General features: G+C 59.1%; 1 protein-coding gene across 2 annotated transcripts; it reads left to right on the top strand.

Annotated features, from left to right (window-relative positions):
• The first annotated feature begins 1,968 nt into the window (after positions 1 to 1,968).
• Positions 1,969 to 24,956, top strand: RBFOX3 (RNA binding fox-1 homolog 3). Of its 2 annotated transcripts, XM_054393809.1 has the most exons (12): positions 1,969 to 2,070; positions 17,933 to 18,184; positions 19,022 to 19,159; positions 19,633 to 19,686; positions 20,207 to 20,299; positions 21,434 to 21,494; positions 21,757 to 21,810; positions 22,093 to 22,225; positions 22,803 to 22,842; positions 23,453 to 23,514; positions 23,825 to 23,903; positions 24,912 to 24,956. In XM_054393809.1, the coding sequence occupies exons 1-12, from the start codon at positions 1,969 to 1,971 to the stop codon at positions 24,954 to 24,956; spliced, it is 1,113 nt and encodes a 370-aa protein (XP_054249784.1). The 2 variants fall into 2 exon arrangements, with proteins under 2 accessions (XP_054249784.1, XP_054249785.1); XM_054393810.1 differs by lacking the exon at positions 1,969 to 2,070 and having other exon boundaries at positions 17,966 to 18,184; positions 19,025 to 19,159.
• Positions 24,957 to 26,265: the final 1,309 nt, after the last annotated feature.

Below are 26,265 nucleotides of genomic sequence, written 5' to 3'. Positions count from 1 at the left end.
GACATCCCCTCCCCAGTCTGGCACCTTGTGGTCCCTTTGGAGTGTGGTTATCCCAACAGCAGGATCCCAGGGGGAGGCTGGCACCTTCTTGGCTGCAGATGCCACTTCCTCGGGATGCCTTTTCCCAGAACTGGCTGTTTCCACCCAGGTTCGAATGCCCGATGGCTCGGGACGGCTGTACCACATGCCGCTGCTGTGGAGTATCTGCAGCAGAACCAGGAACCGCTGTGAGTGTACCAGGACACTGCAGCATGTCGCTATGTCTGGGGATACTGTGGAAAATCCCAGCCTCCAAAGAGGGCTGGTCGTGTGCTGGAGGCTCCGGCGGAGACGGAGCATCAGCAGCTGCTGGCACAGACCTGCCTTTGTGCATCATATTTGGCCAAGATGGAAACTGAACCGAGCCCACATTTTGTTTCCCACATACCCAAGCACAACGCCAGACCCGCTGCCTCCTTGCTGCTCATGGCTCTGAAGTTGGGCACAATGCAGGGTGCAGGGACCCCTGTGCCAGCACTGAGCTCTGTGGCACCAGAGGGAGAGTCATGATGGGAAAGCAATGTGAGGTGGAAGCAGGGACCTGAACGAGCACATATGTGTGCCCACGCCGGCTATCCCTCGTGGGCACCGGTGCGTAGGCTATTGCCATGGCAGCTGTGGCAGAGGTGTGCACAGTGTTGATCCATCAGGGCTGCTGGTAGCACTGGCAGGCTAGTCCAAAATGCCAAAAATCCTCTTGAGCTTTGCTGAGGCTGGCCCCCTGACCACCACTGATGGGAGATGCTTGGGGCAGGGTTTCTCCATCACTCCAGGGAGCACAGGGAAGCCAGCACCTGTGGACAGGGACCCTTGGGTGCCACGCTCCCTTTTGCCAATGGGTGCTGGCAGGCAGGTGGAGGGTTTACAGGGTGCCAGGAGGAGGCCCTGCCCAGGGCTCATGCCTTGGCCCATGGTGGGGCCAAGTGCTGATGCCGGGGTGTGCAGGTGGTGCTGAGGCTGCAGCCACAGCTCCTCTCACAGGGAACGCTGGTGGGCTGTCGGTGGGCTACCAGCTGTGGTCCGAGCCCGCGGCGTCGCAGCGTGGGACAGCCGGGCCCACGCGTGTCGTGGGGCTGCAGGTTGAGGAGGTCCGTGCCTCTCCGGAGAGGCGGGGCCGGGTCTGCTGCATGGCTCCCTGCCCAGCTCTGCCTGTCTGCCTGTGTGTCTCCCACCGAGAGCGTGGTGCGTGTGCACGTGTCCAGCTGTGTGTGCGTGGGGAGTCCCGGCGTGGCGGCAGCGGTGGTGGTGGTGAGGCACTGCCATCGCGGGGGGCCGCAAGTGCCGGCTGCTGGGTTCGGCTTCCCGGGGCGCCCGTGTTGCATCACCAAAACTCCTGGTAAGACCCTTCATCCCTTGGGAGGCAGCGCTGGGAAGGGAGACGGTTCTGCCCGCTCGGGCTCATCCTGCCTTCCTGCTTCTCCGGCGTTGCAGCTTGTGGCCGGGGGCTGCGAGGGGCTGGCCGGGCGGCGGGGAAGCCATCTGCGAGCGGCGGCGGAGGGGTTAAGTGCGGGATCAGCTGTTCTCATGTCATTACGGATTCTCTTCATTTTATACAGAGCTCTGTTTGATGTCTGAATGCACAGGGGACTCCCCCTCCTCCTCCAACTCCCACCCCTTTTATTTCGCTCCCTCGCCCTCTCTCCTTTCCTCCTCCCCTTCCTTTCTCTCTCCCCGCTCCCGCTCTGGCTCACACACACCCTTTGCAGACCGTGCGCTCAGTGCCAGTGTCTAATGGCACCGAAGTGAAGGGGCGAGCGCTGCTCCTGGGGCGCAGCCGGCCTGCCGCAGATGACCCCTCCTAACTAGCGCCGAGGGGTCGGGAGGGACGGCCGAGGAGGGGAGAGCCCGAGGGGCGAGCCGGGAAGACGAGGATAGCGGTGTGCGGAAGAGGACGGACCCGCCAGCAGCTTCAAGGCTACCTGTCGACACATGCTGTGCTCCATGGCTAACTCGGGCTGCCTCCTTGTCTCCAACTCAGGCATGCTTCCTCACTCTCTCCCCTGTCCTCCAGCCTTCCTCTACCTCCAACAGGTAAGTCACCCTCTCCGGGGGATTTTTTTTTTTTTGCTTTCTGGTTCACACGTGTTTCTGGCCGGTTCCCTCTCTGCGGAGGGTCAGAGCTTAACTGCTTCCTCCCTGGCCACGGGGCCTCTCCGGCACCAGCCCCGCGGCACCGGCGAGTTGCGTTGCAGTGGTCCTTGGCCGCGGTTCTGTTGGGGTTTCTCCGGTTTCTTTGCTTTGGCGGCTGGAGAGTGGCAGAGGCGCGGGCAGTGCGGCAGGCAGAGCCGGCGGCGCGGGTCCAGCGCTCTCCGTGCCTCGGTGCTGCTGCCGTTCAGTGCGGGCGAGGGGCGATGGTGAATGCTCGGAAAAAGGAACGAGGCTCCTGCATGGCCTGAGCAGGGAAGAAGGGGCCCTTCTGTGGGGAAAAGGGCAGGTGATGAGCTTGTGCATGCACACACGTGTGCACGTGTGTGTGTGCATGTGCCATTACGCTGTGGGTGTCTGTAGCCAGGCCGTGGGGTCAGACACGTGTGGGTTTGTCTCATTATTGACAGGAAGGTGCTGCAGAGGGGCCTAGGGGTAACGTGAATCCAGGTGAGCCCTGGGACTCGGCAGCCCATCCGGAGGGTGCCTGGGCTGTTGGTTTGGTCCTTAAGTTCTGGCCAGGGCATGCCGGCCCTTGGATCCCATGCTGGACCCAGTGCACTCAGTTTCTGGGCTTGTTGTCCCAGGGGAAGCACAGCTCAGGAGGGGCAGCGTTTTCTTCAAAAGGCTCTTTGCTGCGTCGGAAATCCCATCTCCCAGCCAGGCAAACTGCTCCATTTGTGCTTTCAGGAGTTTAAAAATTCATAGCATCCTCACCACGCTCGGCGTGGCCTGCACGGCTCTCCCGGCAGCTGAGGACAGGCGGCGCGGGTGCAAACCTTCCCACCTCAGTGGAGAAGGGCTGGGGAGTGTTTTTATCCCTCGGGATATCTGTAGCCTAGGTCCAAGTAGGCTTGTGGCCAGAGCATGGCTTCACTGGTGGTGCGGTGGCGAGGCCTGGTGTCACTCCATCCAGCACCGGCACTGGAGATGGGGCTGGCGAAGCTGGTGCTGACACTGGGTATACAAAAGCAGCAGGGGCTGCTGCAGAGGCCAGCCAAGAGGGTGCGTGATTTATTGCACCCTCCTGCAGGCAGAGCCTGGGGAGAGCCAGGGCTGGGTTAAGGTCTCTGTCCCCGCAGCCACTCTTTGGCTGCCTAGGCATGTCTGGCACTGAGCAGTAAACCACCCCTGAGCCCCAACCCGTCCCTGGGCAGGTTTTTCTGTCCCTCTGAAGGGAGTGCATGGATGATTTGAACTGGCAGCCAGTGTGAGGCCCAGAGCCTCTGTTGAGAGTGGTGGCAGCGTGGGAGATGCTTTCTCCAGCCAGGATCCTCACATTCCCTGGTATGCCCTTATCTCCCAGCATCTCCTTGTCCTCAGCATCCCTTATCTCCTGGCATGCTGTCTTCCCCTAGGATCCCCCCATTCCCTGTGATCCCTGCATCCCCTGGCCACATGCAGGGGGCTTGGCCATGCCACTGTCCCTGCAGTGCACTCCAGCACAGGCTGGCTGCACTGCCGGCCAGCTCCTGGGGCTGCAGCTGGAGGCAGTGGACCTGGCAGCACTGCGGGCAGGCGTGGGCTGCTGCTGGTGCCCAGCTGGGCCATGCACAAGTGGAGTTTGGGATCTCTGGGAAGAAGCAGCTTTTCCCTGATGTGCAGCTCTTTGCACCCAGCAGCTCTTGGTTCCCCCATCGCCCTGTTTGTTTTAATTTGACCATCATGTTTAGCATCTCTTCCTCCCCACTCTCCCAGAAGCCTCCTGCTCCTTGGCAGCAGATCTGGGCTCGTGAGCCAGGAAAGAGGGTTTTATTGGGAGATTTGGACTTGGATTTTCACCCAGCTAATGAGCACGATGGAGGCCAAAATCTCTGTCCTCTTCCTGGGGCTTGTCACTTGCTGAGGCACTGCACCCAGTGCATGGGGAAGGGGTGTTCCTGGTGGGCATCACAATGAGGTGTCATACAGAGGGACTTTGCTGGCAGCCGTCACGTGGGGAAGGGACACAGAGCATGTGCTGCCATCAGGCTCCTCATACTGCCCAGCTGAGCAATGGGTCTGTCTGGTGCCTGGTGGTTTAGCTCCAAATTCCCCTTGGATTTTGGATGTGCACACTGTTGGGATGCCTGTGCTAGAGGAGTGCTCAGGGAGCAGTGCTACTTCTGCCTGTGTGTACTTGTCCACCATGGAGCTCAACTCGGGCTGTCCAGCTCGACTCACCAGTGCATGGGCAGAGATACCTGAAAGGGATTAACCAGCTTTTCCCAAAGGTCTTATGATGTGGGGGCTTTGAGGGGCTTGGTTTAGACCCCCTGGGTTGCAGTTCCCTGTCTGGAGTGTGTGTGTATGCAAGGAGGCAGATGGCTTTGCATCAGACCTCGGGTGGGCAAATACACATGGGTGGTGGCTGTGCTGGGTGGCTGTAGGGGCTTGTGCTGGCCACTAGCTTCTCCCTTGCTGGGACCCACATTGATCTGGGATAGCCAGGGGGTCCAAGAGCTGGAGGACTGCAGGGTCTATGCACAGTATCTGGCCCTATCCCTTCGGGCACATGCTCTCTCTGTGGGGAACTTGTTGGCATTCGCTGTACTGTTCCTGAGGAGGCCATTGTGTTTTGTAGCCCCCCAGCCCCAGCATTTTCAACACTGCCAGTGTTTGAAGGAATGACCAAGAGATAAAGTTGTCTGCAAAACTTCAGCGCCAGGGACAATCCAGCTGCCAGCGGCTCTGGCAGTGCAGATGGCTCATTGAAGCGGCAGCGGGCACCTTGCAGCTCACTCAGCTCAACTCCCTTGGTCCCAGCATGTTGCAGCGATGCTGCATGCAGGAATCCGCCCCCAGCCCTGCTCTGTCCCACACCACATAGGGTGTGTGCCCATGGCTGAGCAGCCCACACTGGTGGAGCAGGTGGGAACACCACATCCTTCGGTGGGGCTCGGCAGTGACGTTTAGCTCTTCGTGACTGAGGACAACAAAAATTATTAGAGGGTTGGAAACCTGGCTGTGAGGCCAGGCTGAGACAGTTGGGGCTGTTCAGCTCAGAGAAGAGAAGGCTCCAGGGAGAACTTATTGTGGCCTTTCAGTATTTAAAGGGGCCAATAAGAAAGATGGTGACAGACGTTTTAACAGTGTCTGTTGTGCCACGACAAGGGATGGTGGTTTTAAACTAAAAGAAGGGAGATTTAAGTTAGACAGAAGGAGGAAATTTCTTACACTGAGAGTGGTGAGACCCTGACCCAGGTTGGCCAGAGAGGTAGCAGATGCCCCATCCCTGGAATCATTCCAGGTCAGGTTGGACAGGGCTCTTAGCAATCTGCTGTAATTGAAGATATCCCTGCAGAGGGGTTGGACTAGGTGACCTTTAAAGGTCCCTTCCAACTCAAAATGCTCAATGATTCTGTGACCTGTGCACAGAAGGAGACTTTGGTAACTTCATTTCATTAACAGTGGAATCAGTTGCTGCTGAAGTGTTTCCACTGTAATTATGAATGAGTAGATAATTGCTCAAGGACAAGATGCGGTGTTGACCCACAACAGACCCCAGCTCTGAGGCTCAGTGTTGGTGCTGGAGCATGGCACAGACCCTGGCATGGGTGGTGATGTTTGCGTGGGGCTGGACATAAGTTCAGGTTGATGTACCAGGTGGCTGAAACTCACTACAGAATTTCTCCCAAGGCCATTCACCAGGGATATCCCCAGTGCCCACGCTGCACCACGCTGCCCAGCCTACGGCGCAGGAGACTTGGGTAAGCAGCGCCTGGCCTGCTGGGAAACAGCCTCTGCAAAGGCTGCTTGGAAAATTCCTTTCCAAAAGGGCTGCTGCCAAGTTTAGCAGATTATATTTTTAGGGAGCAAGTCTATTCTGAGCAATATTGTAGCATCTTGCAGCAGTGGGTTCCTTTCAAACCTGCTTTCTCCCCATGCTTGCTCATCGCATGGATGCGAGACCCGGCACGGACCCCGGCACAGACCCGACACAGACCTGGCAGCTCCTGGCTCCCGCACTGCAGTGGTGAAGACAGGCTTTAAAAGCCACCAAAACCCACACATTTTCCTTTCTTCTAATATATTGAAAACACTGACATTAATTTTAGCTTTGCAAAGCTGGTTTTCCCACAATAGCTGTAATTTTAGGCCTACACTGCCTGGCGATGCTCTTTTTATAGGTATATTCCTATTTTAGTACTGTAGTGATGGGTGAATGAGTAGATGAAATTAGATTTAGTATCTATCATTTTTAAAGACTTACAGGCAGGCAGTGGAGGGCTATGGCTTAACAAAGAGAGGCTAATGAGGAGAGCAGGCGCAGGCTGCCCACGCCGCTCCCACCGCCTCGGCCCCTGCCTTTCCCCCATCCTTGCTCAAGGCCCAGAGTGAAATCAGAAAGTGCATCTGAAACCAGATTTTCCGGCACTGGCCCAAGGCTGGCAGCCAGGGCTGAGCAGGGTGCTGGGTGTGGAGGCTAAGTTTCACCAGGGATTTGCAGAGTCCCGGTGGGGACTTGGTGCCCTGGCTGCTCTCCCCATGGAGCAAGCGCTGCCACCAGCTCAGATCCTGCTGTTGGCCCTCGAAGGACTGCTGCATGCTGGGTGCATTGCATCTGTCACCATGGAGGGACCTTGGCAGCAGGGCTGTGCTAGCTCCAACCTGGAGTGGCTCTGTGGGCAGCAGGAGCAATGCTGTTCCATTCCCAGGACTTTCCTCTGGGAAGTGATGGGATTCAGTGGTGGAGTTGGAGCAGCTCCTCCAGAAAGGGCATTAGGGCCTTGGTGCTAATATTGGCAAGCAAGGCACAGCAGGCAGGCATGAGGCTGGGACAGTACGGAGAGGCTTGGGAAAGCACTGGCATCAGGGAATGCTGGGAAGGTTGCCTTGGCACAGGAAGGAACTGTACATCTAAGGAAGGATCTGATTCTTCCTAATGATGGCGTGCCCAGGCTGGGTCAGTGGGGTACAAGAGGCTCCAAGCCTGGGAAAACTGTGGCTTCAACCTTCCTGTCACCCCAGCCTCATCCAGCTGGGCAGCAGGGTGGAGGTCAGGATTCAGCCTGAGCAGAGAGCATTGCAGGTAGCCCAGCAAGAACCTGTGGGTGCAAAGCCCACACTAGGCATAAGCCCCCCTGGTTCAGGGCACACACAGGCACCCTTGTGCTGAGCAGGGTTTCAAGGCAGTTCCTGCACATGCCTGTTTGTGCCAGCACACACAGCATGCTGAGGCTGCTCCCTGCAGTCCTGGCCATGCCAGGTGGAATGCCACTACTGTTGAGCAACGTTGAACTCCAAGATGCCCACAGGGCTTTGCACCTCTGCTGCCTGCAGGCAAGAGTGTCAATACTGCAGGCAGTCCTGGCAGAGCTTTAGCCTGTGCCATCTTCCTCAGCATTCATCCTTGCAGTGAGGGCCACAGTGGCACTGCTGGCACTGCACTGGGCTGGCAGTCTGGGGAGCAGCCCCCTCCCACATGAGCTCGATGGGCTGCAGGGCAGGGAGGCACTGGCCTGGCTGGAGAAGGACCAAAGGGTCCCAGTGGGTGACAGGGTTTGTGGTGGCTGCCACAGGATGGGCATCCCCTGGTGTTGCAGAGGGTCAGGTATGGTTCCCAAATCCCTACAAGCCCTCCTGTCCCCAGCTGCTATCCTCCTGCTGGGTTCTTGCTTTGCCCCCCTGACACCAGTCCAGCCAACTCCAGCCATGGGCTGCTCCAGTGCTCCCCTGGGACAGGGCCCCCTCCCCAGCAGGCTCTGCATCCCAGCTGTGCTGCATGGATCTCACACGTGGGGGTTGCAGAGCATCAGCAGGATCTCTGTGAGCAGCACTGCTGAGATGGGAGCCCTGGCAGCAGTAACCTCTTAACCAGTGAGATGAGCACTGGAAGCAGATCCAAGTGGAGGGGCCAGTCTGTGGGGATAGGAGCAATGCTTAGGCAATCCCCACCTCCTTGCTGGTGCTGTCAGGGTTTGGCTGTGTGGGACCAGCCAGTGCTGCTGGAGAAGGCAGGACTCTTGGGGGACCTGTCAAAGAGTCGGGTCTCTCCCACCCTCCAGGATCTCAGCCATTCCCCCTCCCATCACAGAACCAGGGGGTTGCTGCACCCCAGTCTTAGGAGGGCTTCTGCCAGTGTGAAATGGGTGCTGGGGGCTGGACTGCGTCTGCCCTCGCCCGGTGGCCCTGTGCTGGTTGGGTCCCTGTAGCCAGCCCCCGGGCGCGGTGCATGCCCGCAGAGCCGTGCTGGGGCTGGGGCTCGCTGCAGGGTGTAGGGGCGGTGACAGCCTCGCTGCGATCCTGCGGCGGGGGGGACGTGGCAGGTCTGGCTGCCTGTGCTCCCCCTCGCCGGAGCGCCGGGCTCACAACACTTTGTCATGATTTTCCCCTCGTCTCCGAGCAGCGATCCCTCCCGGCTCGCATTACCCGAGTAGAAAATGACACATAAGCTGACATGATTGCGCGGCTCCCAGCGCCCCGCGGCAGCTTCTCACCGGCGGCGCGGGGGAGGCTGGCAGGACTGGTGCCACATTGCCTGGACCCTGCTCCTCACCCTGGGCACGCCTCCGCCGTTATAGCCCACTCCAGCCGAACTCTAGCAGGGCCAGGGAGAGGAGGGGACTGGGGGTGCCGAGGCAGTACGTCGATGAAACAGTAGCAGAGCGTTGTGCCCCATACTGCCTTGTCTCCGTTCTGTGCCCAACACCGTGCTACAGCCCCACAGCCTTCTGCAGCTCTCTGCAGGCTTGGGGACCCCCAGGCGGCCACCCTGCAGTCCGGTGGCTCCTGTTCAGTGGCTTTCAAGCTCGCTTAAGACTGGTGTTTACCTGCAGATCCCTGTCCTGCTGCCCAGGGTGGCCTGGGACATGGCTGGGGAAGTGCTGCTCTGGTGGAGCCAGAGCTTGAGTCTGGGTCCGTGCTGGTTGCTTCCCTGCTCATGCTGCCCAGCAAGACACAGGGGTACAGGGTGTGCAGCCAGCTCAGCCCACAGCAGATGGGCCAGCTGGTGTGTGCGGGCAAGAGCTGCCCAGGATGGGAAGCAGGGGAAGGGCAATGCAGGTTCTGCTTCAGAGCTGGGGTCAGAAAGTCTGAGGTGAGCTGAGCTGAGCTCTAGCTCCATGAGGAGATCTCCCAGGGTAGCAGCAGCAGGGCTCGGCAGAGCCCTGGCACCAGCTGCAGAGGGGAGCAGTCCCCAGCCTCAGGGGGATCCCCCACACCCCCACCCTGGCTGCACCCACTGAGCGTCTCCCCACATGGTGCCGGCCACAGCCTTCAAACAGCTCTTGTATAAAATCAAAAATGGGGAGAGAAGAGCAGGAGCAGGCGACAGTGGCAGCTTATTTGTGATCTGCATTGTGTGGGGAGCTCTTAATTAGAGCTAATTAGACTAATTAACTTGCAAATGAGAAACTCGTCTTTTTCGCTTTTTCTTTCACGAGAAAAAATAAAAAAGACGAACAACAAGATAAATATTGAGGCTAATTACTTTGTACCTGCTGCAGAGCTGTTCCCCTCTCTCCCCCCTCCACCCAGCGTGCCTGGCTGATGCGGTGTGCTATGGTGTGCCAGGCCTGTCCCCATCCTGGTGTCCTTGCAGTTGACTGTACCACTCAGGGCTGGTCCCGCCACAGGGCACAGCTGCCCATGTCCTAGCATTTCCTGGTAATGGAGAGGGACCACTCACCATCCTCTGTGCACCCTTGTGTCCTGGTGCCGGTCAAAGATGTCCAGCAGCTGATAGGACCAGTGGCCTTCATGGCATTGACCATGGCAGGATTTGGTAGCCAGGGCCCAGTGCCATCCTGGGACAGCATTGGGCATTAAGCCACCAAGTCCTGGTGATGGCCAGTGCCACAGAGGGCATGGCACCAGCATCATCCTCCCCAACACCCTCCCCAGCAAACTCATCCCACCTTAGAACCAACGTGTGAGGGTCCCCTCCACAGCATCACGTGGCCTCGGCTGTTTTCCAGCTCTTCCCTTGTGGTGTCTCTGGTTTCCCCTTCGCTCTGCCACCGCAACACCCTGGGGGCTTTGTTAGCACAACTCAGTTCAAATGTCTGATTAGTCTTTAGGAGATCGAGGGGTCAATTTTCCACAGCTCCTTCCTCTCCATTTAACTAATTTAACTGCGCGATTGTTACAAATTTCATTTTATTATAGCCCTGCATCTCAGTCCAATTGAATTACCAAAATCTCATTTTCTCAGAAGTGCTGAATATGTAATTAGAGGAAAAAAATTATGCTCCTGACTGCCTATCAGAGAGGGCTGTGTGAGGGAGCCTGTTGGGGCACACAGGCGAGTCGGCAGTTCCCCAGGTGCTCTGCGCCGGCCGGGGCGAGGCTGTGCGTGAGCGAGTGCCACATGTGGCAGTGCCACAGCCACCCCCAGTGCAGTGACGGTGTGACAGGGATGGGAGCCATGGGTGGGCTCCTGGATGCAAAGGCCTTTGCAGGAATGGGGCCAGGGTCCAGCCAGTGCTGGCTGAACTCCTCAGGGACCTCCAAGCCATGGGATGGTGGCTGGAGCTGGTGTGGTTCTCGTGGTGACACAGGATGCTGACGGATTGTGTGGTAGTTTTAGGCCATTCATCCTACTGCTTGTTGTGTCTTTAGGCGTGTGTGAATCCAGATGGGCTGGACTCTGGTGCCAGTAGATCAGGAAGTGCTCTGGCTGCTGGGGAACCAACGGGGAATCACTGGTGCTGGGCAGGATCAGTGTCTTGGTAGGAGCCAGGAGCAGCCAGGGAAGCAGGCGCAGCATTGTGCCTGGGCTTGCCTTGCAAAACCCAGGGCAGGGCTAGGAGCTGGCATCCCCAACAGCTCTGCTTTTGGGCACTCAAAATGTGCCAGGTACCCTGGCCCTTGCTAGCTTCCCCACACCCACAGTGAGACACACTCAAGGGCCTGGGAGAGCCCTTTGGGCATGTGGTTCCACCACGGAAAATGCCTGCTTCTCTCCAGGCCCTACCCATCTCTGCCTAGGCTGTGGTGGCCACTTGTGTGGTCTGGGATGCCTTTGGGTGTCTTGTCCCCTCCAGAGCTCCTTTCTCCCTATTCCTCTGGGTGCAGTGGGGACCAAGCACCCTTCAACGTCTCTCAATAGTCTCCAGCCCTTGCCAGTGATGGGGACAGCAACTGCCCCCACAACAGCTGGCAGCAGCAGATGGGACAGACTCTGGTGTGGCTTGGTCACCGTGGTGCAGAGCTGTGCAGTGCCTGGGCACCAGTATCCAGTGCTCTGGTGTGCAGGATTCAGGAGGAGCAGGTAGCTCAGGCAGATGCTGCTGGGGGCTTAGGTCCTCTCCAGCCCACCCCTGGGCTCTGCAGCCAAACTTGTGCTTTGCATGTTCGCCTGTCCCATACCCTTTGGTGGCCACTAGGGACCAAGTGCTGCTGGGAGTCCCGGCCCGCACTGCATGCGCCAGCTCTGTGCCGATGTGCCGGTAAGAAGAGCTATGCCAAGGGGTCAGCCTGGTTGCCACCCTCCAGCAGCATCTGCTTGGAGCTGGGAGCTGCTATGGATGAGCCCTGGTGATGCCAGGCTCTGCTCGGGAGGGACGAGAGTTCTATGAGTCCCTGGAGCTGCAGTTTGCTGCAGTTCTGCTGCCTGCTGCAGGCCTGATCCTGGTACGTCTCTGGTGGTGCTATAGAGGAGTTCCTGCCCGGCACAGTGGCACAGGTACCTGTGAGGCTGGGAGACGTCAGACACACTCAGGTGGGGGGTGGCCAGGAGGCCCCCCCCAAGCACCCCCACCTCGCCTCAGTTACACAACATTATCATTTCATAATACTCTGAAATATACATGAAGTTGGCTGAATGCAGATGAAATTGCACCATTTACTTCATGAATATTTCATGCAGCCTTAGCTCCGAAGTTTCCGGCTGGCAAAGCCAAGAGCCAGGTCTGGACCCTGCTCCCCTCTGACCTGCACAGGTGGTGACAAAGATAGAGGGCAGGGCTTTGCCTGACTCCTGGGCTGGCATCTCATCCCCAGTCCTGCTGGGTGTTGCATGGATGCTGCATCCTTCCTCTCTGGGCTCCTCTGGGCAACAGAGAAACAGAATCTGGCCCTGGTCATGCCTTGGCCCTAGTTGTGCCCTGGCAGCCTCAGGCAGCCACGCTCTGACAGCTGGGACAGGATCTGGCCTTGCTGCCCTGTGCCAGCAAGGGGCAGTTCTTTTCTCGCAGGGTCCATGTGGAGGTGGTGGGACAGTGTGCGTGGCAGCCTGGAAAAGTGGTCTTTTTCCCATGCTAGCTGGCTGCCCTTCCCCCACTCCTCCTCCTCCTTCTGTCACCCCTCAGGTCCTGCCTGTTCTCCCAGCCCCACTGCTCTTGCAGAGCTTCCCACCCGAGCATCCCTGGCAGATGCCATTAGTGGGCTCTCCCCCCGCCCAGCCTCCCTGTTAATGAAGACATTAAACACGGAAGCTGCTACCTCCAGCCTCTGCAGCTCCTCACCTCCTTTGCAGCTCCTTCCCCGGGGGTCATTCTGCCATTGTCATCCTCCCAGCTCTCTGTGGGGCCTTGATGATCCTGTTCTGGGGAGGAGAAGAGATGCCACCTGCCGTTGTCCTCCCAGGGTTTGTCCCTCCTGGGGTCAGGGATCTCCCCATGGTGAGCACCCCAAGCCTGCTGCCCTTCTGCAGCTTGGGGCTTTGTGGCTGGTGCCTGCTCAGGGCCGGGCACGCTGCTTTGTATGGATGGCGCCGCATTTTGGGTAATGAAATATTCACAGGTCAGTGATTCCTTGAGAAATGACGGGGATCAGTCAATTCCTTTTCAGGGAGTAATTTTCTTCCCCTTCACGGCCTCTGTTTCATGTTGACAGTCATTAGCATGAGCGAGCGGCTGGATCGAAGCGGGGACGTTGTGGCTGTCACACAGATGAGCCGCATTGGGCATGGCCTCACGGTGACAGCAGGGCTGCATGGCCCCTGGGAGCCTGGGGGGCACGTGGGGCTGTGTGAGAACCCTGATGACTCTGGTGGGGCATCTGCTGAGGCCAGTGCTGCCACCCGGCACAGCAGGACACTGCTGCACCATCCTGCCCCAATCAGTGGGCATGAGGGCAGATGCTGTCATCGGCTTCCCTGCAGGCTGCCAGTCGGTCCCAAGCGCCAGGTCCTGCCGTTGGACATGGTGGGTCCTGTCACATCAATGCGCTGCAGACCTGTTGCAGTAGTGAGCAGCTGCCCTTGGCACAGATGGGTTTGGGTGCCCAGGGGAGCTGCTCAACACCCTCCTCTGTGCCTGGTTCTGACCTCAGGCTGTCTGGCAAGCAGGAATCAACCTGGGTCAGAGTAAGGCTCTTGCTGCCTGCCTGCACTGCCTGCAGGCTGTGCTGTCTGCTGAGACTTTGCAGTTTGGGGAAACATCTTGGCAGCCTCCTTGAATGTTGTGGTAGGGTTGGGACCCCAGCCACTCGCCATACCCCTCAGTGGGTGGCTGGTTCCCAGTGGAAGGAGTGAGGCAGCCACAGGTCATTAGAGACTGGAGCTGGATCTGCCTGCAGATCCCTGCTGTCTTTGCTTCCTGGACACCCATGGCTGCAAGACCGTCGGTGCATGCTGCTCTTGGGGCCCCTTTCTCACTGGCAGTGGGGAGGTGCATGTTGATGGGACCGTGCCCCCTCCCCAGCTACTCCAGGGCTCAACATGCTGGCTTCTAGCCAGGCTGCACAAATGTGTTAGTGCTAGCCTGAGCACAGCACACAAGAAGGGAACATCCACAAGCAGAGCTGGCTGAGTTGGGGGTGTCCCCAGCTGGAGAAAATGAGGCTCAGGGAAGACCTCCTCACTCTGTACAACTACCTGAAAAGAGGTTGTAGTGAAGTGGGTGTTGGTCTCTTCTTCCAAGATACAAGCAATAGGACAAGAGGAATTGGCCTCAAGTTGTGCCAGTTGAGGTGGAGATTTAGATTGGCACAACCTAAGTTGTGGAGATTTAGGTTGGACATTAGGAAATAGTTCTTCTTGCAAAGCCCTAGAACAGGCTGCCCATGGGAGTGGTGGAGCCCCCATCCCTGGAAAGATTGAAAAGCCATGTAGATGTGGAGCTGAGGGACGTGGTTTTGTGGTGACCTGGTAGGGCTGGGTTAAAGGTTGAACTCAATCTGAAAGATCTTCAAACTAATCCATTCTATGAGCCTGTGAGATTAGATGGGACAGTCAGGCTGAGGTAGAGGAATGGCCACGAGGCTTTTGGAGGAGACTCTGGACATGTTTGTAGCAGCCACGGGTGAGGGGAGCAGCCCCAGGATAGGCTACTGCCTGGTTGGAATTCATGGCCACGTGTGCAAACCGAGGCTCTAGCTGAGCATGGCATGGTTCCTTGGCTGAGCTGGCCTTGCGGGGCCACCGTGAGGCCTTCACACTGCCCATCCACAGCTGGAGGCAGGTGGTAGCAGGTGACAGTTGTTCAGAAGCCTCCGTGCACTGTGCTGGCTGGCTGCCTGTTGCGGGCGAGGTGCAGCGACGTCATCGCAGGGTGCCTGGGGCCAGCAGTGCCTGTGGGTAGCGGTGCCTGGGGCTAGCGCAGGCGCTCTGAACTCAGTTCGTTGCTCTGACCGACCATGTCCTCTGCGTCCAGGGGGGCTCCTGGTGGGTTGGTTCCTTAAAAAAGGAGCAAATGTTAAAAATGGCGTCGTCAGCCCCGAGCTGACAGGCACAATCACCAAAGTGCGGCGTCGGCAGGAACCGGCCCCACACGCTAAATGACTTGAAAGGAAATGGCCTGGATTGTGCTGAGGAGGCAGAGTGCAGTGGGGAGAAAGCAAGTGGAGCAAACAAAAAAAAACCTTCATTAATTAAAGAAACTCGTTAATGAGGGACGTTTAATCAGCTAAAGATGATATCTACCCCCGCCTGCTGCGGCAGCTGCTGTGCAGGGCTGGTGATGTGAGGTTGCGCCGTGGTCAGGGCAGGGGACCTTGGGGTCCTGTCAGCTCAGCCTGAGCTGAGCTTAGGGTGCAGCGTCCCACTTCTGGCTGGATGAAGCCACTGTTGGGGGGCTTCCTTGGCCCAGGGGGTGCCCTGTTCCAAGGCTTGTTGGTGTGTTGCTGTGCCAATGAGGCCAGCAGCAGCAGGACGCCTGCCAACCCGCAGGATGCAGCAGCATCTGCTGTGCTTCCTGGAGCTGCTTCCGCCCTTGGTGGTGAAGGCCTCATCTCCCCATCCCAGTCCTTTTGCTGCCATCCCTGGGGCCATGGTGTTTTGTCACAGGGTTGTGCCTCAGCCCTACTGACATCCTGTTCAGGCAGATGAGCAGCACAGGTGGTGGGGTGCTGCTTTTGCCTTTCATGCCATGTTAGACACCACTGGCTTTGCTCTGCCCTTGGGCTCATATACCACACTCATCTCCTGTGAGAGTTTCTTTCAATGTAAACACAGAAAGCTGTCCCACAAACTGCCATGTGGAGGCATACCCCATGCTCTTGGGGGGGTGTGCAATGCAGGAGCAAGGGACCCCTCTCAGAGTCCCCTGTCCTTGCATCCATGAGCTCCCTTGTGGGGCTGGGCACCCTGAGCTGGGAGCACACAGGTGCAGGTTGGTGCTGTCTGGCTGCCTCCTCTAGAGTGCAGAGGTAGGTCCCTAGGACTTCCCAGGCACTGGCACAGGGAAGGACCCAAGGAAAGACCTACTCAAAGTGCAGGCTTAAGAACTGCCATGGGTCCAGGACCCCACTAACACTCCTGGGAGAAGTAGAGAGTCCTGTCACTGCCTAGAGTGCCCAGGGACAGGGCTTCTCCTCTGTGGCAGGCAGCCTGGAGCAACTGGCAGGGAAGGATGCAGGGAGCACTGTTTCACCATGACATCAACAGGCATCACACAGCCAAACGTGCTGCCATCCCCCTCCCCACAGGGTTCTTACTCCCAGCAGACCCCCACCACCCAGCTGAGTGGCCCTGTCCCACCCAGAGATGGATGGGCAGCACTGGCAGGAGGTGCTGGGAGCTGTCAATCTGCAGCCCCAGCAGCCTCAGCGATGGCAAGTGGCAAAATGGGGGGAACCTAATGGTCCCTGAATGAAATAATGCTTGTGCTGACAAGCACTGCGACAGCCCTAATTAATAACAGATACAGACCTGGCTGTCGGGATGGGCTGGCAAGGAGCCAGTGGGGCCTAAGGCCTGTGCAGGTGGGGGACAGTGCCTGCCCCAGCACCCATCTTGTTCCCCCTACCCACCAGCTCTTCCTGCATGGGCAGCAGTGTCTTTCCTCGCTGTGGTGGTGTCTGATCCTGGCTGCAGTGACAGCAAGGACAAGTGTCCAGTGTGGAGCATGTGGGAGTGTTGCAGGCTGCTCCTGCTGCTGGCTTCTGCAGGCAGGCAAGGAGGGTTGGGCACTGGGCATCAGAGATGCAGGCAGGAAGGGTCAGGATCTGAGCACCAGGAATGCAGGCAGGGAGGGTTGGGCACTGAAAGCATGACCTCTGTGACTGTTTGCCTCCTGCCCTGTCCCTGTCACATGCTCTAGGGCCAGGCTGAGTGCGGGAATGGAACCCCTTCAGTCTGTGAAGTAGGGTTACTCCCAGCTGCCCAGCTCAGGGGCAACCCCAGGGATGGGGCTCGGCCGTCCTGCAGCACCGGCAGCCGTGGCAGGTGCATCTGACTGGCGCGTCCCCGAGCAGCTGAGTCAGCAGGCGGAGGCGCTGGCGAGGCTGCCGATGACTTGCAGATCTGAGGCAGGATCGTTCATGCTGGGCTTGCATGTGGTCCCCACCGTGCCCCTGGCGCTGGCTCCGCTGCCTTCCTCACAGGCACGATGGCTCTGGCAGCGTGCCCCCCACAACTCCCCCCCTCCGCCTGCGCCCTGCCGTCCCTCTGCACCATAAATCGGCCACACACACAATTAAGGAGCTTGTCTCCAGGGGCTGAGCCACAGCTGTATTTCATGGGCAAGAGGCGGCTGCTGCGGGTTGTAAAGCATCTGAGGCGCTGCCAGTGCTGTCCCACACGCTGGCTCAGGCACTCATTGCCAGCGGGGGCTGCTGCAGTGTGCCACAGTGGGCATCTGTGTGCCCTGATGGGCATCTGTGTGCAGCAGAGGGTGGGCACACACCGGTGCCATGTGGGAGAGCCCAGGGTGCATCCAGCAGGATGGAGGGTGGGTGGATGTACAAGAGAGGCACAGGCTGGCAGCCCCATGCTCCTGCAGCCCCATACTGCCCCCCCACCAGCCCCATGCCACCCCTTTGGCAGGCAGTGGGCAGTCCTCAGCCCTGTGGCATGGGTGTAGCTCACCCTGTTTGACCGGGGTGGCCAGGCTGGCTGTGTTAGAGCAAAGGGCCTAATCAAATACTTAGCAGTTAATTGATGTCTCTCTGATGTTTGCCAAGGGGCCATTGATATCCCTTCCTGACCGTCCCTTCCTATCCTGCTCCCCTTCACTGCCACCACTGCCACTGGGACATGGGTTTGCTGCCAGCAGGCACCAGTGCTCTGCAGCCCCTCCCAGAGCAATGTTGCTGGTCTGGCTTTACTTTGCCCCACTTTGGGCTCCAATCTGAGGGCTGCCCTGGTTTCCTTACCTGAGCAGAGGGCAACGTGCAGCTCTGCTAGTTAAGGGAGGACTCCATCCTGCTGCCCAAGTCCCAGGGCTCAGGATGGGGGCTTGGATGCAGGCACTGTGGCCCAAGAGCTGCTGCAGCACAGAGGTAGCCCAGTGTTTGGGGGGGAGTGACCCCAAAGGCTGGGACATGGTGGGGGTGGGGGCCCTGGGGCTGGCTGTTAGGACCAGGACCCTTCCCTGAGTCGGGTCGCAGCCTACCACCCCGAGGACATTGGTGGGTAAGGGAGACGGTGCCACTGTCTCGGCAGGGTAACCAGGACGCTACGGCTCCGCCAGACGCGATGGCTCAGCCCTACCCCCCAGCCCAGTACCCTCCACCCCCCCAGAACGGAATTCCCGCAGAGTACGCACCGCCACACCCGCACCCCACGCAGGACTACTCGGGGCAAAGCACAGTACCGGAGCACGCCATGACCCTCTACACACCAGCACAGAGCCACGCCGAGCAGCCGGGCACCGATGCCAGCACACAGTCCATAGCAGGGACACAGACAGTACCGGTAAGGAAGTGAGCTCAGGGGGGACTGTTGGTGTCTGAGGGCAGTGCTGGAGCTGCCAGGACGGTACCAGGGCAGCAGCACTTGCCTGGACACTGTTCCTTGGGTTGCCAGACTGGGTACCCCCACCTCAGCCCCCTCCCTTGCAACCCTCTCCCTTGCAACCCCCACTCCTCGTTCATTTCTAATCACTTGTAATCTACCTGCTTGGCTGCCTTCCCACCAGATAGCTTCAATTACAGGCTTGTAATGCAGTGCTGGGAAAACGCTGAGCCCAGCACTTCCCAGCCAGGCTGCAGCAGCCCCACGTGCGAGGTCTGCCACCCCCCACCCTGAGCACACCTGTGTGCCAGGTCATGGCCCCCGGGCACTGTGCCACTGGGCTGACAGGAGGGACAGAGGCTAGTGCGAAGCTGTGAGATGCTGGCTGGCTCTCTGCAGTGGGTCACGCCCTACCCCCTCCTAGGCCTCCCTCTCCATGAAGCGTGCTCTTTGTGCCCCCACACTGCTTAACCCCTGCTAGTCCCTGGCACTACTGATGGGGTGAGTGATGCCCTGACCCTGCTGTCTGCACTGGCTGAGGCAGGGAGGTGCACCCAGGGCTGGTGGCTGTGTGTTCCCCAACTCCCCACAGGCAGTCATCCTCTCCAGCATTCCCCCAACCCACTGAGCTGTTGGGACACGCTTGGGGTGCTGCCTAGAGCTTGGGGACCGCAGGGTCCAGGCTGTCCCTGGACACAGGCAGGTCCAAGCACAGGGGAGGAGGATAGTCCCCATGCCTGGACCCTTGGTGGGGGACACAAGGCTGGCAAGACAGGGGCCTGATGGTACTTCCCACAGCAGACAGACGAGGCGGCACAGACAGACAGCCAGCAGCTACACTCCTCAGACAACACAGACAAGCAGCAGCCCAAGAGGTTACACGTCTCCAACATCCCCTTCCGATTCCGGGACCCCGACCTGCGGCAAATGTTTGGGGTGAGTCTGGCCCCATGCGACCACCAACATCCCCTGCTCTTTGTTTGAGTGCTGCCCCTGTGGCACTGCACAGCACTGTCTCATGCCCAGTGCCCATTCTGACCAGCCCATGGTGTGGCCAAACACCTCCATGCTGCTGCTGGCCAAAAGCAATGGTTTGCAGGATTTATGCCCTGGTTAACAGCCAGGCTGTCAGACCAAGGCTGAGAGTGATACAGAGACCTTGTCCCATCCCCCTTGTCCTCTTCCAAGCACTTATTAGGATTTAAAGCAGTGCAGGCTAATGAGATTTTGGGTGATACTCCTCAAGTCTTCAAGACACGGGAGGGATGAGGCCTCTCCCCTGCATGGCACTGAGGGTCCTCTAGTCTAGCCCCCAAGGCAGCCCTTTGCCCATCCCACGCACAGATCCCTGTGCCAGCAGCCCTGGCGGTGGGCTATGGGCACTCACCCTGTGCTCTCTCTGCTTGCAGCAATTCGGGAAGATCCTGGATGTGGAGATCATTTTCAACGAGCGGGGCTCCAAGGTGGGTGCTACCTGCGACCCATGTGATACTGTGGGCCCTGGAGAGGGGGCCAAGCAGAGCTTCATTGTCCAGCAGCTCCTCTGCTCACTTTTCCCTCTTCTCCTGCCCTACGGGACCAAGGCATGGGGGACCCCATCTGGAGCAGTGCCATCCCACTGCCCTGCACCAGCTTGGGGAGGCCGTGCAGGGTCCCTGCACCCCAAACACTGGAGCAGGGCGTGGGCTCCCTCTGCCCACTCTGCACAGGCAGCTTGTGTCCCTTTGTGTGTGGATGTCTCTGTTGTATCTTCCCTGCTTTCTGTGCCCTCTCCCAGACTCTTCTCCCAGCTTGTGGGCGATGCTGGGGCCTCAGCCAGGGCCCCCAGACCCAGCAGGGGCCCCAGCCTGGCCTCTTCATCTCCGCACTGCGGCAGCCTCATCTCCTGCGCCAGCTCTCCTGATTCACCCCCTCTCTCTCTCTGTCCCCGCACCCTCTCTCTGTCTCTGTCTCTTTCTTTCTCCTTTTCTCCTCTGCTCACAGGGTTTTGGGTTTGTAACTTTTGAAACTAGCACAGATGCCGACCGGGCACGGGAGAAGCTGAATGGCACCATCGTAGAGGGCCGGAAGATTGAGGTGCTCAGATAAGTCTGCTAGTGCCATGCTGCGTGTGCGTGCGTGCCCTCCGCCCTGCCCGGGGACCTTCCCCTGACGGGGGCTGCAGGCAGGGCTGAGCTGCCCAGGAGCCATGGGCTCTTTGGAGCAGTCCTGGGTCCAGCCCCAGTCCCGCATGCCCCAGGGGAGGCTGCCCGGTGTGTGCATGCATCCGTGAGTGTGGCACAGGAGCATGTGTGCCCGCTGCTGGGAAGGTCACCGCTTGGCACAGGAGTGTCCGGCTCCAATCAACCTCCTGTGTGCAGGGAGAGCTGGGCACTGGTTTGGGCTCTGACTGCATTTTGCCAGTTACGGGGGGTTCTGGCAGGCCCCCACTGCCTGCAGCCCCTATGCCCAAGCTCTGCAGGGAGGAGAGGGGCTTGCTGCTCCCCATGCTGTCCCCATCTCCTCTGTACCCAGGAGGAAAGGATACTGTGCCTGCTGTGCAGGCAGCTGCTGTGGTGCCCAGCCCCTGAGGTTTTTATTGCCTCAAGCCAGGCAGAGGGATCAGGCTCTGCCCATTTGTTGGCAGCACCTTGCTGTTTGCTGGCAAGTGGTGGGAAGCAGGGAAGCACGTGGCTGAGGGAGCAGGACACAGAAGTCCCTAGCTGTGCTGAGTGCAGGGAAGGGCAGCCTGGCAGGGCACAGCAATGCCCCATGGACAGGCACTGCCTGTCAGAAAACAGAGTCTGACACAGCTGAGTAGGAGCTTGTGGACACTTGCAGGACAAACCCAAGCTCTTGCCACAAGAGTGTCCTTCCTGCAAGCTGGATCAGGCACGGGGTGGGGATGAGAGGCTGCTGAGCCTGGCAGCAGGACATCAGAGATCAACTTGACCGTGGCACCACAGTGGTCAGGGCATCAGCCACCAGCCTGAGCGATACTTGTCACTGGGGCTAGGAGGTGTAGGCTGGTGGGGGTACCAGCAGGATGGCATCACAGTGGGGCAGCTGTGGGCAGAGACTCATCCCACATCTCCCCACACATCTGGCATCCTTTGCTCCAGCATCTGAAGCAGCAGTGACACGTGCCAAGTGCAGCCAAGTAGCCCTTGGCTGCAGCCTCACCAGCTCTGCTGCCTGCAGGCACTGAGCTCCTGTGCCCTCTCTCTGCAGGTGAACAATGCCACAGCCCGGGTCATGACGAACAAGAAGGCTGCCAACCCCTACACCAATGGTAAGGGCCAGCACAAGAAGACCCAGAGCTGCAGTGGGCAGGGGCAGCCCTGGGCAGCCTCACTGCCAGGCTGCAGCTGAGCTTCTGCAACCAATGCCCTCCACACCCTTGGGCAGATAGGAGAGCAGCCACTCCCTGCCCAATGTGGTGGTGCAAGCCCCCCAGGCACCCCACACCATGCAGCTTCTCAGACTCATCCAGGGGGTGTGGGGAGTGCCATGGGGAGAGTGCCCCCAGCCTAACCCACTCTACCTGCCTGCAGGCTGGAAGCTGAACCCAGTGGTGGGAGCAGTCTACGGCCCCGAGTTCTACGCAGGTATTGTTGGGTCAGGACTGACCCTCACCGTGGATGCCCCTAAATGTCAGCTCCGTGCTGTGTCTGACCCTGCCGCTGCTCTGAGCAGCAAGCAGCTCCCAGCCCCTCCCCCCATCCCGCACCCCTGCCTGCACAACCCCCCCTCCCACCCTATCCCCACACCCCAGCATCCCTCAGTGTCCCCAAAGCCCAAGGGACAGAGGCAGGCTCAGACACGAGGTGCCCCACAGTGGCTGTGGGGGTCCAAGCCATGTGCCCACGTTTGTCCCCTCCCTTCTGCAGTAACGGGGTTCCCCTACCCTGCCACGGGGACAGCTGTGGCCTACCGAGGGGCACACTTACGGGGCCGAGGCCGTGCTGTCTACAACACCTTCCGGGCTGCACCGCCGCCGCCGCCCATCCCCACCTACGGCGCGTGAGTACCAGGACAGGGGGTGAGCACTGCCTGCCTTGGCGCAGGGGGCTGCCAGCCGCTGTGTTGCTCTGATTCTGCTGTCATCAGCATTGGCACCGCCAGACTCTTGTGCTTCAGGAATGGGCTCTAGCTCCCCCAACACTTGCCTGGCCTTGGGCTTTGTTAGTCCCCCCAGCTGCTGCCCCATAGGGTGACCAGCAGCTCCCCTGCACCTCAGAGCATGAGCTGTAACAACAGCTGTGCCAGCTGTTTTAATAGCACAGCATTCCTGGCACTCATGGCCACTCCAATGCCAGCACAGCCATGACAAGCTGTGGCCACTCAGTTGCTCCTAGTAGTGATTATTCCCTGAACTCCTCCATAACTGTGGCACCTCTTGCCCTTGGCCATGCCCTCTGCCTGTTGCTATGTCCCTGCCCTCCCTGCCAGCAGGGGACATGGCCCCAGGTTGCCAGAATAGCCACTCCTCATCCATTGGCTGCACTGCTGGAAGCAACTCCCCCAGTTTGTTGGCCTCACCCCGATACTTCTCAGCTGGTAACTCAGGCAGGCTCTGATGCCTCCACCTCATTTGCAGGGTCGTCTACCAGGACGGGTTCTATGGAGCTGAGATCTACGTAAGTGCTGCTGTGTCTAGGTCTAGTGCACACCAGGGAGCCTGTGCCAGGCTGGGGGGCAAGCAGCTCTGGGTGGCTCCATGTTGGGCTATGCACCTGGCAGCTGTTTCTCCTGGGGAAGGCAGCTGGATCCCAGGTCAAGCATGGACAGGAGTGAGCAGGGTGGCACTGCACAGGGTCCTCTACCTTCATCCAGGCTCAGCACCACGTGGCACAGGGTCCTGTACCCTCAGCCAGGCCCAGGACCATATGGGATTTACGTCCTGGTCGAGTGCCAATGTGCTACCTTCCACCAGTGTTTAACCCCCGTGTTTGAGAAACTATGGGTGATATTTCAGGCAGGCAGCTGAAGGATTTATCTAACGTGACACCTCATTAAAGTGATCAGGGAGGTGACATTCTCTCCTCTGGAAATTTCATTTTTTAAGGTTAATGTTTGTGAAAGCCTCTGGGGAATGGTAATGAGGGTGGTGTGTGCCTGCCAGCATAGGCAGTGGCTCCTGGCAGGGTCCCACTGGTGCTCCAAAGCACTGCACTGCCCAGGGGGCCCCTCTTGAGCCTCCTCAGCAGGTGCTGCCCCTCACTCTGACACAGTCTTTCTCCATTGCAGGGGGGTTATGCTGCATACAGATACGCCCAGCCTGCAGCAGCAGCGGCAGCATACAGCGACAGGTAAGCACTCCTGCACCATGGGCATCACTTTGGCAGGGAGGAGCCCCATTTCACCACCTGCATTGCCCAGTCCAACACACCCCAGCTTTTGTGCCCCACAAGGGGAGGCTGGAGCTGGGCACACAGTGAGGATGTCCTGCAAACTGGAGCCCTTGGGCTTGTTCTGAAAAGGACTGCTGAGGAAAAGTGGGAAGGCCCTGTGTGGGTCTCAGGCACCATGGAGGGAAGCAGTGGCCAGGCAGGGGGGCTGCTGAGGGAAGAGGGGACCCTGACCCCAGTCACTAACACTCAGTACTGTGCTTGCTTCTAGCTACGGCAGAGTGTATGCAGCAGCAGACCCCTACCACCACACCATCGGCCCCGCCGCCACGTACAGCATCGGCACCATGGTAAGAGCAGCCCCCAGGGCCTTTCTTTGCTTCACAGCGCGAGCAGCAGCCAGCCTGGGGAGGGGGCCCAGCCCAGCATCCCAGGGAGCCTGCAGGGTACAGGGGCAGGCAAGGTCCTGTGGGAGGGGGAGCTGAAAGCTGGTAGTAGTGGCAGGAGCAGTGCAGCCCCTGCCTTGGTCTGTCCACAGGCAGGCAAAAGAGGAAGACCCCCACCCCTGTGTCTCCAACCCATGTGCCCTGTTATGTGCCCTGGCTAATGGCAGCACGCAGCAGTCCTGACCGTGTACACTGCTTTATGGGTACCCGTTGGGCAGCACCCCAGGGCCCTATCCAGGGACTGGGACCCCCTTTCTCATCCCCGGTGCAGTGCCATGTCCCCAGGCCCTGGCACGCAGCCATGCACAGGGGGCACACACATGCATGCCAGCACCCACAGCCCACGCACACGCCACGGCTCTTAGCTAGCTTCACAACCAGCATCAAAGATGAAAAATTCCACTCATGGGTGGGATCTCAAAGCCAACCTGTCTTTTTTTTCCTTTTTTTAACTCCCTCTACCCCCAGCTGGGGTCAGCATCCCCCTGACACAGCCAGCCCCAGCATCTGCCACTGTGGAGCTGAGACCCCTCCATACCACGGGGATGGGCAGGGTGGGTGCCAGCCCAATGGGGAGTGGCTCTTCCATGGTCACTGTGATGTCACATGGAGGGCACTGGGGCTCAGGACATGCTGCAGCTCCATGGCCCCAGTGCAGCACCTGTGGACATCACAGAGCCCAGACAGCACTGGGCACCCTCAGCCTTGCCTGCCCTCATGTCCCAAGGACAGAAACGATTTGATGCAATCTTAAATTTAAAAGGAAAAAAATAAGTAAACCAAAGCCAAAAAAACAAAACCAAAAACCAAAACAAAGGAAAAAAAAAGGAAAAAAAAAAAAAAAAGGGAAGAACTGGGCTTTGCCTCTCTCTTGAATACTGATTGGCTTTTTTTTCATCTTTGATGTTGCAGGCTAGTCTATACCGAGGAGGGTACAGCCGCTTCACTCCCTACTAGCAAGACAGACCCAGCCCCTCCCACCACTAGCACTGAGCGCTCACTAGCACCAAACCCAGACAGGCAGACAGAGCCAGGCCCAGGCCTCTGGAGGAATCATGGCCCTGCCTGGGCTGGGCTCCGCTGAGCCCACACCCATAGGGTCACCCCACACCACTCCAGCTGCTGCTCGCCCGTGTCTCCTGCACCATCTGCCTGCCCCCAGTGTCCCTGGGGACTGTGGGGAGCAGGGCCAGCCCTGGGTCCCAGTGACACCCCATTCCCACAGCCAAGTCACAGGGTCCCTGAGCAGCTCCTCCCAGCCTGAGTAGGTGCTGTCCTTCCTGGGGAGGGAGAGCCAGGAGGGATTCTCTGCCCGCAGGCATGGGGGGCATGCACTGATAGCAGCCTCTCTGCCCCTCCATAGGAGAGACAGGAACTGATGGGGGCTGCTGCAATCTTTGGGCACAGAATTGGGCTGGGGGAGTGTGGGACCCCAGGGACATTCCTCCACAGGGACAGACACCTGGGCAGTAGCACTTCTTAGGGCCGACTACGCTGCTCTGCGGTGTAGTGTGGGGCACGGTGTGGTGCAGGGCTTGAGGGGATCCCCCCTGCAGCCAGCAGCTCAGCCAGGCTGCCCCACACACTGCTGCAGCAAAAGACCTGCCTCTCTGTTTCTGTTGTAGTGAAACCACGGCCGTTTTCCTTCTGGGACCAGGAAGGGCAAAAAAAACTCCACATACACACAGAGACACACAAAAAAAAATCAAAAATAAAAAAAAAAGGCAATTTGAAGCAAAGCAACAAAAACAAAACAAAAACAAAAACAAAAAGACAAAAAAAGCAAAGAGGTAACAGCCAAGTGACAGTCCCATGACACCGTCCACACTCACACACCAAGCGAGCGAGTCCCGGAGGAGAGCTGCGGCGAGCACGGAACAGGCCGGACGCACCAGAGGGGCCCCTCTCTACGCCGGCCCCCCAGCCCATGGCAGGGAGGGAGAGCCGGCACACAGCGAGTGCAGGGCGTCCAGAGGGGCTCCCACCCAGGTGCAGGGCCTGGGCACCACGTCTTCCTTTCAGCCCTGGCACGGCGGCAGCACTGGGGGTGCTGGCGGAGCACTGCAGCACGTCACCCCTGCCCTGGCTCTGGGGACTGGGCACCAGGTTGGGAACTCGGCTCCGTGTTTCCCTTCCCGAGCACCGGTGCTTGCCGGTCCATCAGGGTGTCGAGCATGCCAGGCCTCGGCTCCCGCACGGAGCTGGGGCAGCGGCACAGCCGCTTCACTGAGGCGCTGGGCGTTGCAGGGGGATGAGCCTCAGCCTT

The sequence above is a fragment of the Indicator indicator genome, chromosome 29 (assembly GCF_027791375.1).
Source record: "Indicator indicator isolate 239-I01 chromosome 29, UM_Iind_1.1, whole genome shotgun sequence".
NCBI classification, from domain to species: Eukaryota; Metazoa; Chordata; class Aves; order Piciformes; family Indicatoridae; genus Indicator; species Indicator indicator.
Note: the sequence above shows the minus strand (reverse complement) of the source record. Positions and strands in the feature narration are given on the sequence as shown.